Source organism: Lepidochelys olivacea (assembly GCF_965140295.1).
Source record: "Lepidochelys olivacea isolate rLepOli2 genome assembly, chromosome: 23".
Lineage (NCBI taxonomy): Eukaryota > Metazoa > Chordata > Testudines > Cheloniidae > Lepidochelys > Lepidochelys olivacea.
In genome coordinates, this window is record NC_140433.1 from 6,996,680 (window position 1) to 7,013,058 (window position 16,379).

Below are 16,379 nucleotides of genomic sequence, written 5' to 3' on the forward strand. Positions count from 1 at the left end.
TTGCATTTGTTATTTTTAATTTTTTATAGCTGGTTTCACTTCCCTCTAAACCAGGTCAAAATTTTAACCAATATGGCCTTCTCCCTCAATTGTGGCTTTTAGGGTCTCTAGTTAAGTGTTCTTAAACAATTACCAATTATCATTCACTTTTTTCTGGTTAAATTGTTCCTCCCAGCTGATTTGGCTCATAGCTGTTTTCAGCTTTGTGAAACTGGCCCTCTTAAAGCACCTAGTATCTATATCACTGTTCTGGTCTTTATTCCGTTTGCACGTTCTAAATGTGATCCAGTCATGATCACTTATAACTCAATTACCATTAATTTTTAGCTCTATAATCAGTTCCTCTTTATCTGTCAAGAGAAGATCTAACAGAATCCCCCATGCTGGAAGCAATACTTCTTGTATTAGGAAATTGTCATCTATAATATTTAGAAATTCTAAAGATGTTTTGGTATTGGCAGCATGAGACATCCAGCATGTGTCACTCAAATTGAAGTCCCCTCTGATCACTCAACATTTTTTCCCTACACATTACTGATAGGCATGCAAGGAGCTGGTCATCCTGTTGCCTAGTGTGATTTGGTGCTCTGTAGAAGACAGCAACTAATACCCCATCTTGTGCTTTATCTGTTAGGACATGGATCCATAAGCATTCAAGGTCATTTTCTTGGGAGTTATCAGTGACTTGGAAACAAGTAATACCATTTTTGATATACAGTGCCCCCCCTTGCCCATTTTATCTTTTCTAAATACATTATAACATTGATTTTAACATTCCAGTCATGGGACTCATCTCAGCCGGTTTCAGTAATACCAGCCTGATCCAATCGATGCTAATAAATGAGCGATTCCCATTCTTCTTGTTTCTTACCCAAATTTGTTTGTGACAAATGGCCACTGTTCCCAAGTCTCACAACTCCAGTTAATTCCAGACATCCCCCCTCTGGACAGAGATCGCCCATGATGAATGGTGGGAGGAAAGGAGCTTTCTTCATAAAGTCAGAGGAGGAGAGGGCCAAACCAGGTATCCAAATTTAGCGGTGTAGTCTCGACTGCAATTCCCCTTGTGACAAAGTGGGAACGTTTTTAATGTTTTCTCTGAATACTGTGTGGGTGCCTCAGTTTCCCCTATGCAGTTCTTAAGTATGTAGGTGGTGGGATAAGCTGTGTGATTGTTGCAGAGCCTTAGAGGGCCAGTGTGATGCTGTCTGCACAGAGAATGGCCGACACCCTGTCTCCTGGCAACTGACGACCTGGGCCCCTCCTCCGCAAAGGTGCCAACTGAAGGTGTTGGAGAACAAAGAGATCAGGTGGTCTCCTGGCCCGGGGAAAGAGACAAAGGCGAGAGGAGGGGCTGAAGAGTTCAGTTTTGGAGCTGGCTGGGGAAAGAGAGGGAGGCTCAGACCTGGGGTCTGGCCTCCCTGCCCCCAAGATGGATCTGACATAGGGGTCCTGTTTCCTGTACCTACAAGCTCTGTTTTGGACTGTGTTCCTGTTGACTAATAAACCTTCTGTTTTACTGGCTGGCTGAGAGTCACGTCTGACTGCGAAGTTGGGGGGCAGGGCCCACTGGCTTCCCCAGGAGCCCCGCCTGTGCGGACTTGCTGTGGGAAGCACATGGTGTGGAAGGGGATGTCCCCTAATGGAGACATTTCTGTCTCCTGACTCAAGTTCAGAGGAGGGGAATTCTTTGTGCGCTCAGCACTCTATGCTTCCACTTGCACAACCAGAATTTCTACCTAAACTCCAGCTAATTATTTCCTTTGAGTGTTGTCAGGTGTTTGTCATACAATTCCCCAGAGGGAAAACAAAGAAGGTGTAATAGTAATTAAAAGACGCCAGCTTGAGACTATGTATAAATTCAGAAGCGCAGCAGAAACATGAAAGGAACCGTAAGTGTGGCCAGAGAAGAAAGACTGAAGAGAAGCAAAGCTCACTGGATGTATTCAGAGGCAGAGAGACACCTGACACCAAAGTCTAAGGTAGGCGCACACAGCAGCTACTCCGTCAAGGAGTCCCTGCTAATTTTATAATACATTATTTGGAGAATGGGAGAGGATTGAGTGAGAGACACAAAACTCTGCTCAATGGGCCAGGAAAGATTCCTTGATGTTTCCCATCCCAGAGCTACTCCTGGGGACCTTCTGGCCACCCATAAGGATCTACTTGAGGAACCAAGCATAGGTAGTTTCTAAATTATCCCACAATGACTTTAGTTTGCTTGAAGTGTCTTAAGTTATTGTAATATCTCCCTGCTGAACAGGAGAATCATGAGACTCTGTTCATTCATGTTTGTGAAATGTTTTCAGAGCCTGGGATGGAAGAAGCTAAAGATATGGAGGCCTAGATAGCTTAGGGCTGCAAAAATCAGGCCCTCTCTCCCAGAGGCTACTGCAGCCGTACTGGGAGATTTAGGGTGCTAACAGTCTGGCAGCGCAGTGTTGCTCCTGGAAGCAGCCAGCACTGTCCTGGGGGTTGGGGGCAGGGGGTCTCCGTGCGCTGCCCCCACCCCGAGTGCTGACTGCGCAGTTCCCATTGGCCTGCATCCAAACTCCCTCCCAGAGCCCACACCCGGCACTCCCTCCTGCACCCCAACCCCCTACCCCAGGCTCAGCCCGGAGCCACCTTCTACACTCCAAACTCCTCAGTCCCAGCCCGGAGCCCGCGCCCTCTCCCGCACCTCAACACTGGTGAAAGTGAGTGAGGGTTGGGGAGAGAAAGTGATGGAAGAAGGGGGTTGGAGTGAACGGAGGCGAGGCCTTGGAGAAAGGGCGAGGCCTTGGGGGAAGGGGCGAGGCAACGGTGTTTGGGTTTGTGCCATTAGACAGTCAGCAACCCTGGATACCATTGTGAATGGTCGCCTGCAAATACCAGAGAGAGACAAGAGCAAATGTTATTTTCCGGTGCCAGAATCCAAACCCCAGTCACCTGCTGGATGGTAGCAGCACTTTGGAGACTCACGATGGAAGCATTTTCTGTTCAGCTTCCTTAGTTAGCAGTTTTGCGGAAGTTATTTGCTTATTTGCACTTGGAAATTTGATGTTGAGTGTTTTTCTGGCATTTTCTTTTCTGAAGATGCTGCTTTCTGTCTGACCTTGATAATGAGCCGGTAATGCTTTCCTGGAATGTATGCCACGGCAAACTCGCCTCTGATTAGAGGAATACTTGAAATACACAAGTGCTTAACAACTGGGGGAGTGGCAGGAGAAAGGGGGCTTCTTGGTAACAGGTCAATCAACAGAATTAGTTTAGCATCTCTGGTTTTCCCGATTTCAGCCCAGTTGAACAGTGCGTGTGAACCTACTCCCAGTTCAGACTGAGACAACAGGAAACTGGTCAGAGAAGGTTTCAGGGTGCTGATGCAATTCACACACAACACATGGGTGGAGGCTACAAGAAGGGATGTGTCACAGCAATCTGATCAGCAAAGCATCGCAGCGCATTTGTCTGGTTTTAAGATGTACCGTCTTGTTTTAGAATAGTCTGTCCCCTGACCAGTACTTATAAAACCAGATGTGGTTATTACACACAGAGAAGGTCATTTTGTGGAAGGCATCACATGCTCCCAATAACTTGGCCCTGCACACATGAACAGAGGTGGTGGGGTCATGCAGGCGGAAGAAGCAGTATAAAGGGGATGTCCCGGGGATGCATAAGTGGACACGCTAAATCCAGCAGAGCAACAAACCTGCATGCCCAGTCCTGTCAGTGTCCTGCAGTTCAGCCCTATTAGTGTGTCCCACAGCTCAGAGCCCCCCAGCACCGCTGGCCCTGTCAGTGGGTCCCACAGCTCAGAGCCCCCCAGCACCGCTGTCCCTGTCAGTGGGTCCCACAGCTCAGAGCCCCCCAGCACCGCTGGCCCTGTCAGTGGGTCCCACAGCTCAGAGCCCCCCACAGTACCGCTGGCTCTGTCAGTGTGTCCCACAGCTCAGAGCCCCCCACAGTACCGCTGGCCCTGTCAGTGGGTCCCACAGCTCAGAGCCCCCCAGCACCGCTGTCCCTGTCAGTGGGTCCCACAGCTCAGAGCCCCCCAGCACCGCTGGCCCTGTCAGTGTGTCCCACAGCTCAGAGCCCCCCAGCACCGCTGTCTCTGTCAATGGGTCCCACAGCTCAGAGCCCCCCAGCACCACTGTCCCTGTCAGTGGGTCCCACAGCTCAGAGCCCCCCAGCACCGCTGTCCCTGTCAGTGGGTCCCACAGCTCAGAGCCCCCCACAGTACCGCTGGCCCTGTCAGTGGGTCCCACAGCTCAGAGCCCCCCAGCACCGCTGGCCCTGTCAGTGTGTCCCACAGCTCAGAGCCCCCCAGCACCGCTGTCCCTGTCAGTGGGTCCCACAGCTCAGAGCCCCCCAGCACCGCTGTCCCTGTCAGTGGGTCCCACAGCTCAGAGCCCCGCGCAGTACCGCCGGCCCTGTCAGTGGGTCCCACAGCTCAGAGCCCCCCGCAGTACCGCTGGCCCTGTCAGTGGGTCCCACAGCTCAGAGCCCCCCGCAGTACCGCCGGCCCTGTCAGTGTGTCCCACAGCTCAGAGCCCCCCAGCACCGCTGGCCCTGTCAGTGTGTCCCACAGCTCAGAGCCCCCCACAGTACCGCTGGCCCTGTCAGTGTGTCCCACAGCTCAGAGCCCCCCACAGTACCGCCGGCCCTGTCAGTGGGTCCCACAGCTCAGAGCCCCCCAGCACCGCTGTCCCTGTCAGTTGGTCCCACAGCTCAGAGCCCCCCGCAGTACCGCCGGCCCTGTCAGTGGGTCCCACAGCTCAGAGCCCCCCAGCACCGCTGTCCCTGTCAGTGGGTCCCACAGCTCAGAGCCCCCCGCAGTACCGCCGGCCCTGTCAGTGTGTCCCACAGCTCAGCCTCCCGAAGCAACTCTTGCCCTGTCCATGTTTCACCCCCAGAGTGCAGCACCCCCACAATCAGCCCAATATGTTCAGTGATATTCCTCCTACAGCTCTGAGCCACCAATTATCCTCCTGTTTCTATATCCCTGACACAATCACACAGGAGAAATGCCAGTGTGTGGCTGGCTGTCGCCTCTATGGAACATTCAGTGTGGGGGTTGAGGAGTGGGTCTTTGTGGTGGGTATCCAGCAGATCTAGGATCTGAAGGTGCCGAGATCCAGAGTTCAGGATTGGCAATCATCTATCATTAAAGTTAGAGCTCAATTTGAATATCCGGGTGTCAGGAAACAGGGCGTTGGCCATTCTCTGTGTCCAGACCCCTGCACACACCTGCCCTCTAGGGCTCTGCAATGATCATACACCCTTATCCCACCACCTAGATACTTAAGAACTGCATAGGGGAAACTGAGGCACCCCCACAAAATTCTGAGAAAACATTAAGAACAGTCCCACTTCGTCACATCTCTCCCCCTTTCGAGCCCGAACTGAGCGAGGTCACTTTAGCCAGTGACCTGGGGAAGTTCAACCCCACCGAAGTTTCCATGGATGCCCCAACATCTCTCCCATTCCTTAGCATCGGCTTGTATCAGCCCCGCACCCAGCCCTGTGTCTGAGGCGTCGGTGAACACTATAAAGGCCTTGGCAAAGTCTGGGTTTACCAGATTTACCAGGCCCTGGATTAGAGCCTCCTTCAATGCACAGAGAGCCCCCTGGCACTGCTTGGTCCAGACCAGTTCGTCTGGCTTCCCCTTCTTACATAGCTTAGTGATGGGGGCAGCTAGGGAGCTCCAGCGGGGTACAAACCTCCAGTAGTACCCCGCCATCTCAGGTTCACTTTTACAAGCTGTGCTCTCAAAGTTTTGTTGTCCTTCCCTTACCAACCTCTGCTTCCACAAGGAACTAGATGTTAAATTCACTGAGAGACTACAAGTCCTATCCAAAGTGTCTAGAGATGAGAGTAGACCTGCCATCCCCTGCATTCTCTAGAGATTAACTACCCAGCTGTTCTGCTCTGCAGACTCAGCTACCCAGTCTTCCCTCTCGCTGGCTGGGCCAGGGGTCACAGCTCTGCTGAGCCCTGTCCCTGGTCGCTCCATCCTTGCCGTGGACTCACTTCCCAGCAGCGCCTCTGGACCAGGGAAACCTGGTTGGCAGCCGACCTGCCCTGCCTGTGTCTCCCCCCATGCTCAGCGCTGCCCTCGCTGTCCCAGTGGAGGAAAGCAGCGAGCTGCATCAGAGCCAGCGTGAGCCCCCTCTCCGGTGTGCAAGGGGGCAGGGAGCATCTCTCTGTCCCACCCAGCCTCAGGGGGCTGGTTACAGGCAGGCAGGTATCCTGAGCCTAGCAGCTCCTCCCTCATGCCAGCCAGGTTATTTGCATTTTCACTGACAATTTCCATCTTAGCCAGTTGGTTCCCTGGATTCAAATTCAAATCCTTGGCTGTTACAGGAACAGGGTCTGGATCCTGTCCCAAACAGACAGTCACCCCGCAACAGGGTCTCACAGCTAATACTCTGGAGAACCCCAACGACCAGCAAGCCCAACCCCTCCTATGTCTGCACAGGGATCTGGGCCATAGGCAGGGTGAGGGGCTTTGTCCCTGGGACCCTCACCCAGCTCACACAGCCCCTCAGCATCTGAGGCTGCACCACCCAGGGCCTGACAATGGCTCTCTCTGTCCCAGGATCTCACCACCCCAGAAATGTCTCCCCATTGACCATCACCTTCCACTCCCACTGGAGGTCCAAGGGGCCTGACCCCAGGAAACTCCACACAGACATATAGGTTGGGGTCAGGAGTGGGAGCCTGTCCACCTCCCCACCCATCTGGCTGACAGAGTCTATGGCCTTGGGACCCAGCAAGGGAGCTAGACACCGGGGCTTTTCCGCAGGGTCCCCCTGGTTCAAATCGCCAGCCTGCTCAAAGGCAGTGAGGTGGGCATCCATATCCCCCCCTCCTTACCCAGGGACAGCAATTTAGTCTCGAGGTTCCCTGCGGAACTGACCCCCCAGGGTCTATCCCCACTCACCCCGGGGAGGTCCCCTAGGCCTCTCCGCCCCACCACCGCGAGTTCATGCTGCTGCTGCTTCTGCAGCTCTTTCTCGGGCTCTCGCTGTCTCCCACGGTCCTCTTGCTCTCTCGGACTCAGCTCCAGTCCTGTCTGTCTCCGATCCCCCGATGGGGAATCCGATCGTGAAGACCCCCGTCTGGTCAGGGACAGGAGTCTTGGGGATGCCTGGCTACCACTCCAGCTGCTCCCAGATCCTGCTATAGCCCCATTTGGGTCAGGAATCTGTTCCTTAGAGCGGTCATCCTCCTCCAGCTGCACATTTAACTCTGCTTTGGTGAACTTTCCAACGCTCAACCCTCTCTTTTTGCCTGACAACGGTGATAGGAGACGGTGATAGGCCATCACTTTGCTGTTCCCACGTTGCTGTGGACTCACAGGCCTGTGCGCTCTCAGCTCCTCACAGTTTCCAGGGAGAACCCCTAGTGTGCCATCCCTTCTCGAGGTCACCACCTCTTTGCCAGGGTCGAGCTGCAGACTCCTCTGCCCCTGGGACCGCTTGCTGCAATCCTTAGGAGAACCCTGTTACTGCAAAAGTCCTTCTCTCTCCCAGGGCCAAGCCGCAGGCTCCTCCGCCCCTGAGACTGCTCACTGCAGTCCCCAGGGTGACCCCATTACTGCACAGTCCTTCTCGCTGGTCACACACTCCCAGGGGTTAACCGCCCCCCGAAACCGCTCCTCTCTGAGCCTTCAGCACGCCTGGTCCTCATCAATCCCCTTTCGTTTTACTGCTCCCCAGTCACTTACTGCAGGAAGCACCATCCACGGGGTGCAGTACATCCCACCGCTGCCACCAGTTGTCAGGAAACAGGGTGTCGGCCAGTCTCTGTGTTCAGACCCCTGCACACACCTGCCCTCTAGGGCTCTGCAACAATTATACTTAGATATTTAAGAACTGCATAGGGGAAACTGAACCATGCCCACAATATTCAGAGAAAACATTAAGAACAGTCCCACTTTGTCACACCGGGTATTTAGAGTCAACTCTGATTCTGGGCCCAAACTCTGTGGCTTTATGCAAAGAGCAAATGGAAATATAAAGGCCAAAGTGCAGCACATTACAGGCCTCCTAGCTGAGGAGTATAGGAAAAGTAGACATATGGTGCAGAAACTGAGAATGCCTAAGTGTGAAGGTAACATTATAAGGAGGTACAGGCCTTTGTTAATTGCCAGGACGCTTTTGGCCCATGTATACAACGCAGAAGATTTGTTTTAAAAATATTTTTACACCTAGTGAAGAATAATTTCTAATTCCAAAACATGAGAGAACCAACATGGGGTGAGGCTGACCTGATTTTACAACACAGTAGATGTGAGGATGGGAGGGACTTTGGGGCTGGCAATCATAAACTCGTCACATTTGTGCTTCAAAGAACAGTTCCAGAATCAGTGGGCAGGACTAGACATAGATTCATACATTCAGTTATTATAAGGCCAGAAGGGACCGTTGTGATCATCTAGTCTGACCCAATGTTCCCTCTAATTTTTTACATCCATGTGCGGAATTAATTTTGTTATGCGCACCTATATGGAGGTGGTGTGGTGGGGGTGGGGCCGAGGGGTTCAGAGTGTGGGAGGGGGCTCCGGGCTGTGGCAGAAGGTTGGAGTGTGTTGGGGGAGTTAGGGCTCTGGCTGGGGGTGCAGACTCTGGGGTGGGGCTGGGGATGAGGGGTTTGGAGTGCAGGCTGCCCTGGGGCTGCAGTGGGGAGAGAGGACTCCCCTCAGCCCTCTCCCCGGCTATGGCAGCTCTGGGGCCGGGGCCTGAGCCGGGGGCAGAGGCGCCTCTCCCCACTGCGCACCTGTGCAGCCCTCGATAGCCTGCTGCGTGGTCGTGCAGCTTAGAGGGAATTTAAGTCTGACCACCTGTATAACGGAGTCCATAGGATTTCCGTGAATCAAGCTCTGTTTGAACTAGAACATATTTTGGGTCCAAGCTGTGGATTTCACAGCTAGATACCGATTCTTTCTTGAATATGTACAGATTTCCAGGATTGTTCAGGTCAAGGGTTATGAGTCAAAGCCATGACAGATATGGCCTCAGTTGTGAGGTTTGGTTCTGACTCCCAATCAGAATATAGTCTTTCCCAAATTGGAAGGGTTAGATGTTGTGTACTGCATCCAGCCCATCTCTAATTAGGAGACTACCTCTGAAGTCGATGTAACTTATGTCACTCAGGGGTGTGAAAACAACACCCCGCTTAGTGATGTAAATTACATCTACTTAAAGCCGGGTGTCCACACCACACTGTGATGGTGGGAGACCCTCTCCCACCAACATAGCTTCTGCTTCTCGCACTCTCCCATTGGCACAACACGTCCTCACCAGATGCACCAGATGCGCTGGGCAGACTTGCCCCAAACCTGAACTCATACATGCAAGCCATCCCCGAGGGTGGCCACAGGGGCTTCTCCAGAGCTGTTTACAATTTCAGGCACAAACAACCCTACTGCTTGTCATTCTTGTAGGAGCACAATCAGACTGAAACTATTCATAAATTTCACACAATGGTCCCCACAGACAGTGCACTGTCACTGTATTATTATTATCTATTATTAATTCTTACAGTAATACATAGGAGCCCCAGACATCGACCAGACCCCACGGCCCTAGGCATGGTCCAAAACACCGAACCAAAAGATGATTCCTGCTCTATGAGCAGCTAAGAATAAGACAAGAGACAATAGCTGGAGACAGACAGAGAGAGGGGGGAGCACAAGGAAAAATGAGACGACACTCCTCAGGAAGAGAAGCCGCAATAGCAGCTGCCTGTTAGCTGCCAACCTGGCTTACACTGCTGTTTGCAGCTGCACCCAGTATGTATCATTTGGAAATGTAATTGCTATGATTTCACCCCTTCCCCCAATCTCTGGGTGTGTCTACACGTCAAGCTGAGGCCGTAATTCCTGGCTCTAGGAGGCAGACCCTCGGTAACTCTGATTGAATTAATGCACTAAAAATACCACGTAGCCACAGCGGTGCAAGCGGCAGGAGGGGCTCGCCACCCAAGTTCATACCCATCCAAGACTCTAGCCACGTACTCAGGCGGCTAGCTGCTCCTTTCTGCTCATTCGGCCGCAGCTACAGTCTAGTTTCAGCGTGCTAGCTTGATCACAGCAGGTATGTCTCCTCAAGCCAGAAATTACACCCACATCTCGAAGTGAAGATGTACCCAAAATACATGTTACCAGGCCCAACACTGACACTTGCTAGGCCCCTCCCACCCAACTCAACACACTGTTCTCAATCCCTCCAGAGCTGGCTCTTTAGCCAGTTTGCAGAGCATGGGGCAGTACACACAGCTGACCCCGTCTGAATTCACATTGCGGGTAGGATTTCGTGAGGAGAGGTATCAAATACTTTGTTAAAACCTAGTTTCATTCTAGCTACTGCCTTCCCTTCATGCCGTCATACTGTAGTTCCGTCACAATCTAGTTTATGTGTAGGGCCCGACCAATTTCACGGCATGAAAAACATGTCACGGACCGTGAAATCTGATCTCCCCTGCTGCTGGGAGCCCAGGGCTCTTAGTTGCTAGTCTGGACATGCTGGGGAGGGACACGAGTTGCCCTTCCCCTGCATGGCTGCTCTTGGTGAGGAAATCAGACCCACCTCCAGAAGCAGCATAGAAATGAGGGTGGAACACCCTCACTTCTGCGCTGCAGCACGGCTCTGGGCATCCGTTCCCTCCCCCCTCTCCCCGTGGATCCTGCCGCAGCTCCCAGCGCCAAGGCCTGGGCTTCCTCCCCCAGCAGCTCCTGCCAGGCTGGGGGCTTTTGCTCCCGGCGGCTGCAGCTGGAACAGCCCGGGCTCTGGCCTTCTGCCCCACTACACACACACCTTGCGACTCCTGCCATGGCTCCGGGCACCGAGCTCAGGGCTTCCTTCCCCGGTGGCTCCCGGGGCTGGAGGCTTCCACTTCTGCCAGCTGCAGCTGGAGCAGCACGGGCTTAGGGTCTCCCTGCACTCCAGCCAGGGCTTGGGGCAGCCCAGCCTGGGGGCTTCCACCCCCCAACCAAGGCAGCCCAGGCTCTGAGCTTCTGCTCCCTGTCACTCCGGCTGGGGCAGCTGGGGCTTAGGGCACCCACCACCGCTCCAGCTGGGTCAGCCCGGGATCGGGACTTCTGCGCTCTCCCCCCGACAGCTTCTGCCACTGCTTCGGGCTTCCTCCACCAGTGTCTCCAGCCAGGGCAGCCCGGGCTCAGGACTTCTGCCCCCTGCTGCCCAAGCCAGAGCTCGGGGCAGCCCAGGCTCGGGGCTTCCACACGTGCACACACACCCCAGCCAGGGCTTGGGGCAGTCTGAGCTGAGGCTTCCGCCCTGGGGCTTTTTCTGGGGCTGGGGCTCCCATTTTTCCAGGGGGCCCGCCCAGATTGGCCGGGGACCCCTGCCTTCATCTGTCACTGGCCTGGACTAGCCGCTAGGAGCCCCTGGCTGGGGCTCTCCCAGCAGCATAGGGAAGATCCTACTACCCACCTCCACCTCCAGGAACCTACTCTAACTGCAGGAAGCTCAGAGGCTGCTGCCTAGGCAGCACAGAAGTGAGGGTGGCAATCTTGGGACCCCCCTGCACAACACTTTGCAACACGCCCCCCCCCCCCCACACACACGATCCCGTTTTGGGTCCGGACCCCCATGGTTACAACAGGGTGAAATTTCAGATGTAAACATCTGAAACTGTGAAATTGATCAATTTAAAACCCTCTGGCGGTGACTATGGTGGGGCCCTATTTACATGTTAACCCTGTAATGCTACTTATTGCTCCGTCAGCCCTGCCCAGCTCACAGGCTTTTCCTTTATATATGTGTCCATTACTGATTGGGGACTAAAGGCAGCTATTAAACTAATTGCCAGGATTGTTCTTTTCCCCAGTCCTCTGCCTACCTGGAAAATCTTGCGGACAGATCTCCTGATCTAACACCAATGAGTGGTAATGATGAAGAAAACTGCTGCTTAGAACATGTTGAGGAACCTCCTGGAGTGGAATGTAAAGGCTCGAAGGGGCAGATCAACTTCAGGGATCAGGAAACCAACAGCCAAGGTACATCAGGATGCAGATATGCTGTAATGCCGTGTCTCTGTTGTGTTTGGGAAATGGGAGTCCAGGAGAAAGCTGAGTGACTTTACATGCTTTGGCTGTCACGTGCAAGAGCCCATCCATTAGCATCAACTTTTCAGACTCTTTGTTTCTTCTCATTACTATTTATATGTCTTACCCTCAGTGCCAGAAAAAGCAAAGGCAAAGTTTGCAAACAGGAGAAGATCACAATACAGGCAGGGGCTTGGGGACAGGATGAGGGCAAAGATGGTACGAATGGGTCCTTGCCTGCGTATCTAGGGAGTTTTCCTTTCTTCCTTTTGTAAACTGCTCCAAGTCTGGAGGAGTGATTGCGACTCCGCAGTGCAGGCTCCACCAAGGTTTCTGCTTAAAGCTGATTTTTCAAATTGCTCTAAAATCCACATCCATAGGTAGATTGCCTTGAAAATAGCCATGCCGCCCTAAAATTTGTGGTGCAGATTTAGGGTCATTTGACCAGGGAGTTCCCAAGATACAGGGCCTCCAAACCTCATCATCTTCTAACAACACATTGTGCAGAGGGATTCAGAGACAACAGAGGGGAAGATCCAAACGTATATCGCCGGACTGCCCTTGCGGTGAGCTAGTGCCCGCACCAGGCTCAGCTCCAAACAGTCATTATTAAAAGTTACTAGTTGTTTGGGTAACTTCTGCTGAGCAAACCACTTTTGGCTTGGGCTGGGAGCTGGCTCCACACTGAACTCCACATAGTTACCAGCTCAACAAGCAACCTACAAAATATCCTCTCGCCTTGGGGAAAGTCCACTGGCCTTGGAGACTGTGAGTTTGATTGTCCTTCTACTGACAACTGTTAGCTGTGAAGCAAACAGAAAGATTCCTTTTATCCAATATGATCTTGTATTCCCAAAGGAAGGCAAGCACCAGTCCCAGATTTTGCAGAGAAGAGATTTTGCAAGGTCAGTTGAGGGAGAGTTAGGACTAGAATCCAGGGATGACAGTCCCTAGACTTAGCCCACTTAGCCACACTGCCTTTTGCAATGCATGGGCTAGATCAGCTAGTCACCTGTGACTGAATATCAAAGTAATGCTTGTGTACAGTGAAGAAGAGAAGGGCTGCAAATATGATTCTGTGGTGAAGGGACTGGATGGGGATACAGAACCCCGGCGTACTGCTGCAGATTATTTATGTGATGTTGGGCAAATCACTTAAACCACAATCTTTCTGAGGTCTGTTTAAAGACACCCACACTCTGGAGCACACTTCAGTTCTGTGCCTGATTCCCCATTTGACCTTATCCAAGTTGTTTAAACTTTCTGTGCTCAGTTTCCCAGCTACAGTCTGTTTTGGCTGACAGTTTAGGAGACAATTTTGGCTGATTCGGCACTAAGAAGCCCTCTGAGGTTTTGTAGAATCCATGTTCATGATCGGTCATCCTCTACTTTGGTGGGAGGGGAGTCTGGGGAGCAGCAGGCCTGGGGGATAATGTATTTTTAGGTTGTAGCCAGGGTAAGAAGCAACAAGGGTAAGAAGCAACAGGAGTTCTGCTATCTCATCCCCTCATTGGGAACCTTGCAGGCTGTATCTGGGCATGTGAACCTCCTGGGGTTTGCGGGTGTGAACACCTGTGGTTTGTGGGCACTGACAAAACAGGGAAGGCAGAGTTACAGCCCCAGAGCTGCCAAGTTCTGTGCAGCTCCATGTGCAACGTTGTATGCTAATCAGTCAATGAACTAATTTGTACATAACCATAAACTCTGGCTTTATGAAAGCTGTGTGGATTTAGTGCTCATGCAGTCCTCGTGAGTGAAACCCTCGGTTTTTCTACAGGGGAGGAGAAAGGCAAGCTTCCCACACAAATGGCCCTCCCAGTGTGCCCCATCCCTGATCTGGGGGTACTTCCTTTAAGGATCACAAGGTTGATCACTCCCCATGGCCCCGGCAGTTCTTGGCCTCTCTGCTGAGTCTGCAAATTGGTACAGAGCCCAGTGGTGAGTTTGGAGGTGGAACTGAAACCTACCAAACACATCTCATGTAGAGGCCACTAAACATCCATTAAAGGAGAACAACTTTTTATTTGCTCGATGTCACCCTCTGGATCCCTGATTCTTTACCTCTGACCTCGCCCCGCTCCTGTTTTTTCTTTTATTGTCCCCCGCGTATTCAATTGATGCCTGGGTCCAGCGGTTCCTCCCCCTTAATTGAAGGGGAGAACCTTTAATTTTGGGCGGGCCTACACTCACCCATCCCCAGTACTTCAAATTATACAAACCCTGTAACAGAGCTGCCCTGTCCTCTTCTTAAAGGGACAGCTCCCATTAACCAAAACACAGACACTACAAATGCAACAATAAAATGAACACTAACACAACATCCAAATTCCCCACTTAATAATACACTTTGTAACATGAAGTCATTTTAAGAATTATTCCCAGGCCTTCACAGTAGCTTACAGAGACTTTCATGAGTTATCATCAAGGTTCAAACCACAACTGCACAGCATAGACAGCCTACACTTCTGTGCTAGGTTTCAGAGTAGCAGCCGTGTTAGTCTGTATCCGCAAAAAGAACAGGAGGACTTGTGGCACCTTAGAGACGAACCAATGTATTTGAGCATGAGCTTTCATGGGCTACAGCCTACTTCATCGGATGCATAGAATGGAACATGTAGTAAGAAGATAGATATATACACATATATACAGAGAACATGAAAAGGTGGAGTAAGAGGCTAATTAGTTAAGATGAGCTATTATCAGCAGGAGAAAAAAAACGTTTGTAGTGATAATCAAGATGGCCCATTTAGACAGTTGACAAGAAGGTCCGAGGATACTTAACATGGGGAAATAGATTCAATATGTGTAATGACCCAGCCACTCCCAGTCTCTATTCAAACCCAAGTTAATGGTAGCTAGATTGCATATTAATTCAAGCTTAGTGGGTGATACAGTCCTGTTGGCTGCAAGGAGCAGTCCAGAGAAAGTGACACCACGATCGGAGAACTAGCTGTTGGGTACCAGGGTTCTTGGGCTTTGCTTGTGGCAGCAGAATATGTTCCAGTGGTTAGAGACAAGATAGTTAAATCTGCAGTAATGCCACCCTTCTTTGGGCCATTTGCAGGAACTGAAGCTAGGATCTCTAGATCTAAAAGCCTGAGCTTTTACCACAAGCCCTTCTAGTGACTGTTTTTACTACTTCTATGCACTGTGCAATCCTTATTGAAAGGGCCTCATTTCCTGGCCATAAGGAAAACATTTCATTCTCCATCTTACAGATAACATAAGTAATAGGTTGGATAGGCAGAACTGAGATTAGAACCCATGTCTCTAAAATGAGAACCCACAATCTTTACTGTCCTGCCTTTCAGGTGAAATGGGCCAAATTATCTCCTTATGTAACCCATGCTAAAACCATGTGTATCTTTGTCCCTCCCTAGTGGCTAGGGGACATATAGAGGGTTTTGAGTCTGTTTCTGCCATTCCCAATAGCAAAGAGGCAGTGAGAGACTAATGGTTCATGAACCTCTAGAACAGCCGCTCTTGGAACTGCCTCTCCTGTTCCTGTTGGGTCACAGCCTGGGCTTGCTGTCTGTCCGGAAATTGTAGTGACACCTGATGCTGCAGAGTCTGGGCATGATGCTGTTTCTGCTGTTCCATCATCCTTTCCGGATGTCACCCACTCTCCCCCTCCTCCTTTGTGCAGAGACATTTTGAACACAAACCCCACCGTTGACACCTTATGTGAGCAAGAGCCTTTCTCAACTTCAGCCGCCCTGGGTTTGGTTTTATTAATGAAGACATTAATAGCAGGATATCTGTGGGTTCAGCTGTGACCTCCCTCAGCTCACACTCCAGATCCCCTCACTCCAGAGACCCCTCCAAATGGGGTAATAAGCCACCTGTTGACTCATCAAGACAGCACTCCGAATCACACCCTGCTAACAGGATAGGAAACATTGCCAGCCAGCACTGGGGAGCAGAGTAACCATATGTTTGGCCTGATGATGATATTGGTATGACATTCATCTAGATCAGCGGTTCCCAAACTTGTTCCGCCGCTTGTGCAGGGAAAGCCCCTGCTGGGCCGGGCCGATTTGTTTACCTGCCGCGTCCGCAGGTTCGGCTGATGGCAGCTCCCAGTGGCTGCGGTTCGCTGCTCCAGGCCAATGGGAGCTGCTGGAAGCGGCGGCCAGTACGTCCCTCGGCCCGCGCCACTTCCAGCAGCTCCCATTGGCCCGGAGCAGCGAACCGCGGCCGCCGCGATTGGCCAAACCCGCAGACGCGGCAGGGAAGCAAACCGGCCCGGCCCGGCAGGGGCTTTCCCTGCACGAGTGGCGGAACAAGTTTGGGAACCACTGATCTAGTAGCTGCTCCTCGTCCAGTGGG

At 52.0% G+C, this 16,379-nt stretch overlaps 1 protein-coding gene across 1 annotated transcript in view; it reads left to right on the forward strand.

Annotated features, from left to right (window-relative positions):
• Window positions 1–1,942: 1,942 nt before the first annotated feature.
• Window positions 1,943–16,379, forward strand: part of NKPD1 (NTPase KAP family P-loop domain containing 1) — a 30,551-nt gene continuing 16,114 nt past the window's right edge. The window contains exons 1-2 of the mRNA XM_084612415.1: window positions 1,943–1,982; window positions 11,834–12,002. Of these exons, the coding sequence (XP_084468541.1) occupies window positions 11,885–12,002 (118 nt within the window). The 5' untranslated portion in view covers window positions 1,943–1,982; window positions 11,834–11,884. The remainder of the gene's footprint in view (window positions 1,983–11,833; window positions 12,003–16,379) is intronic.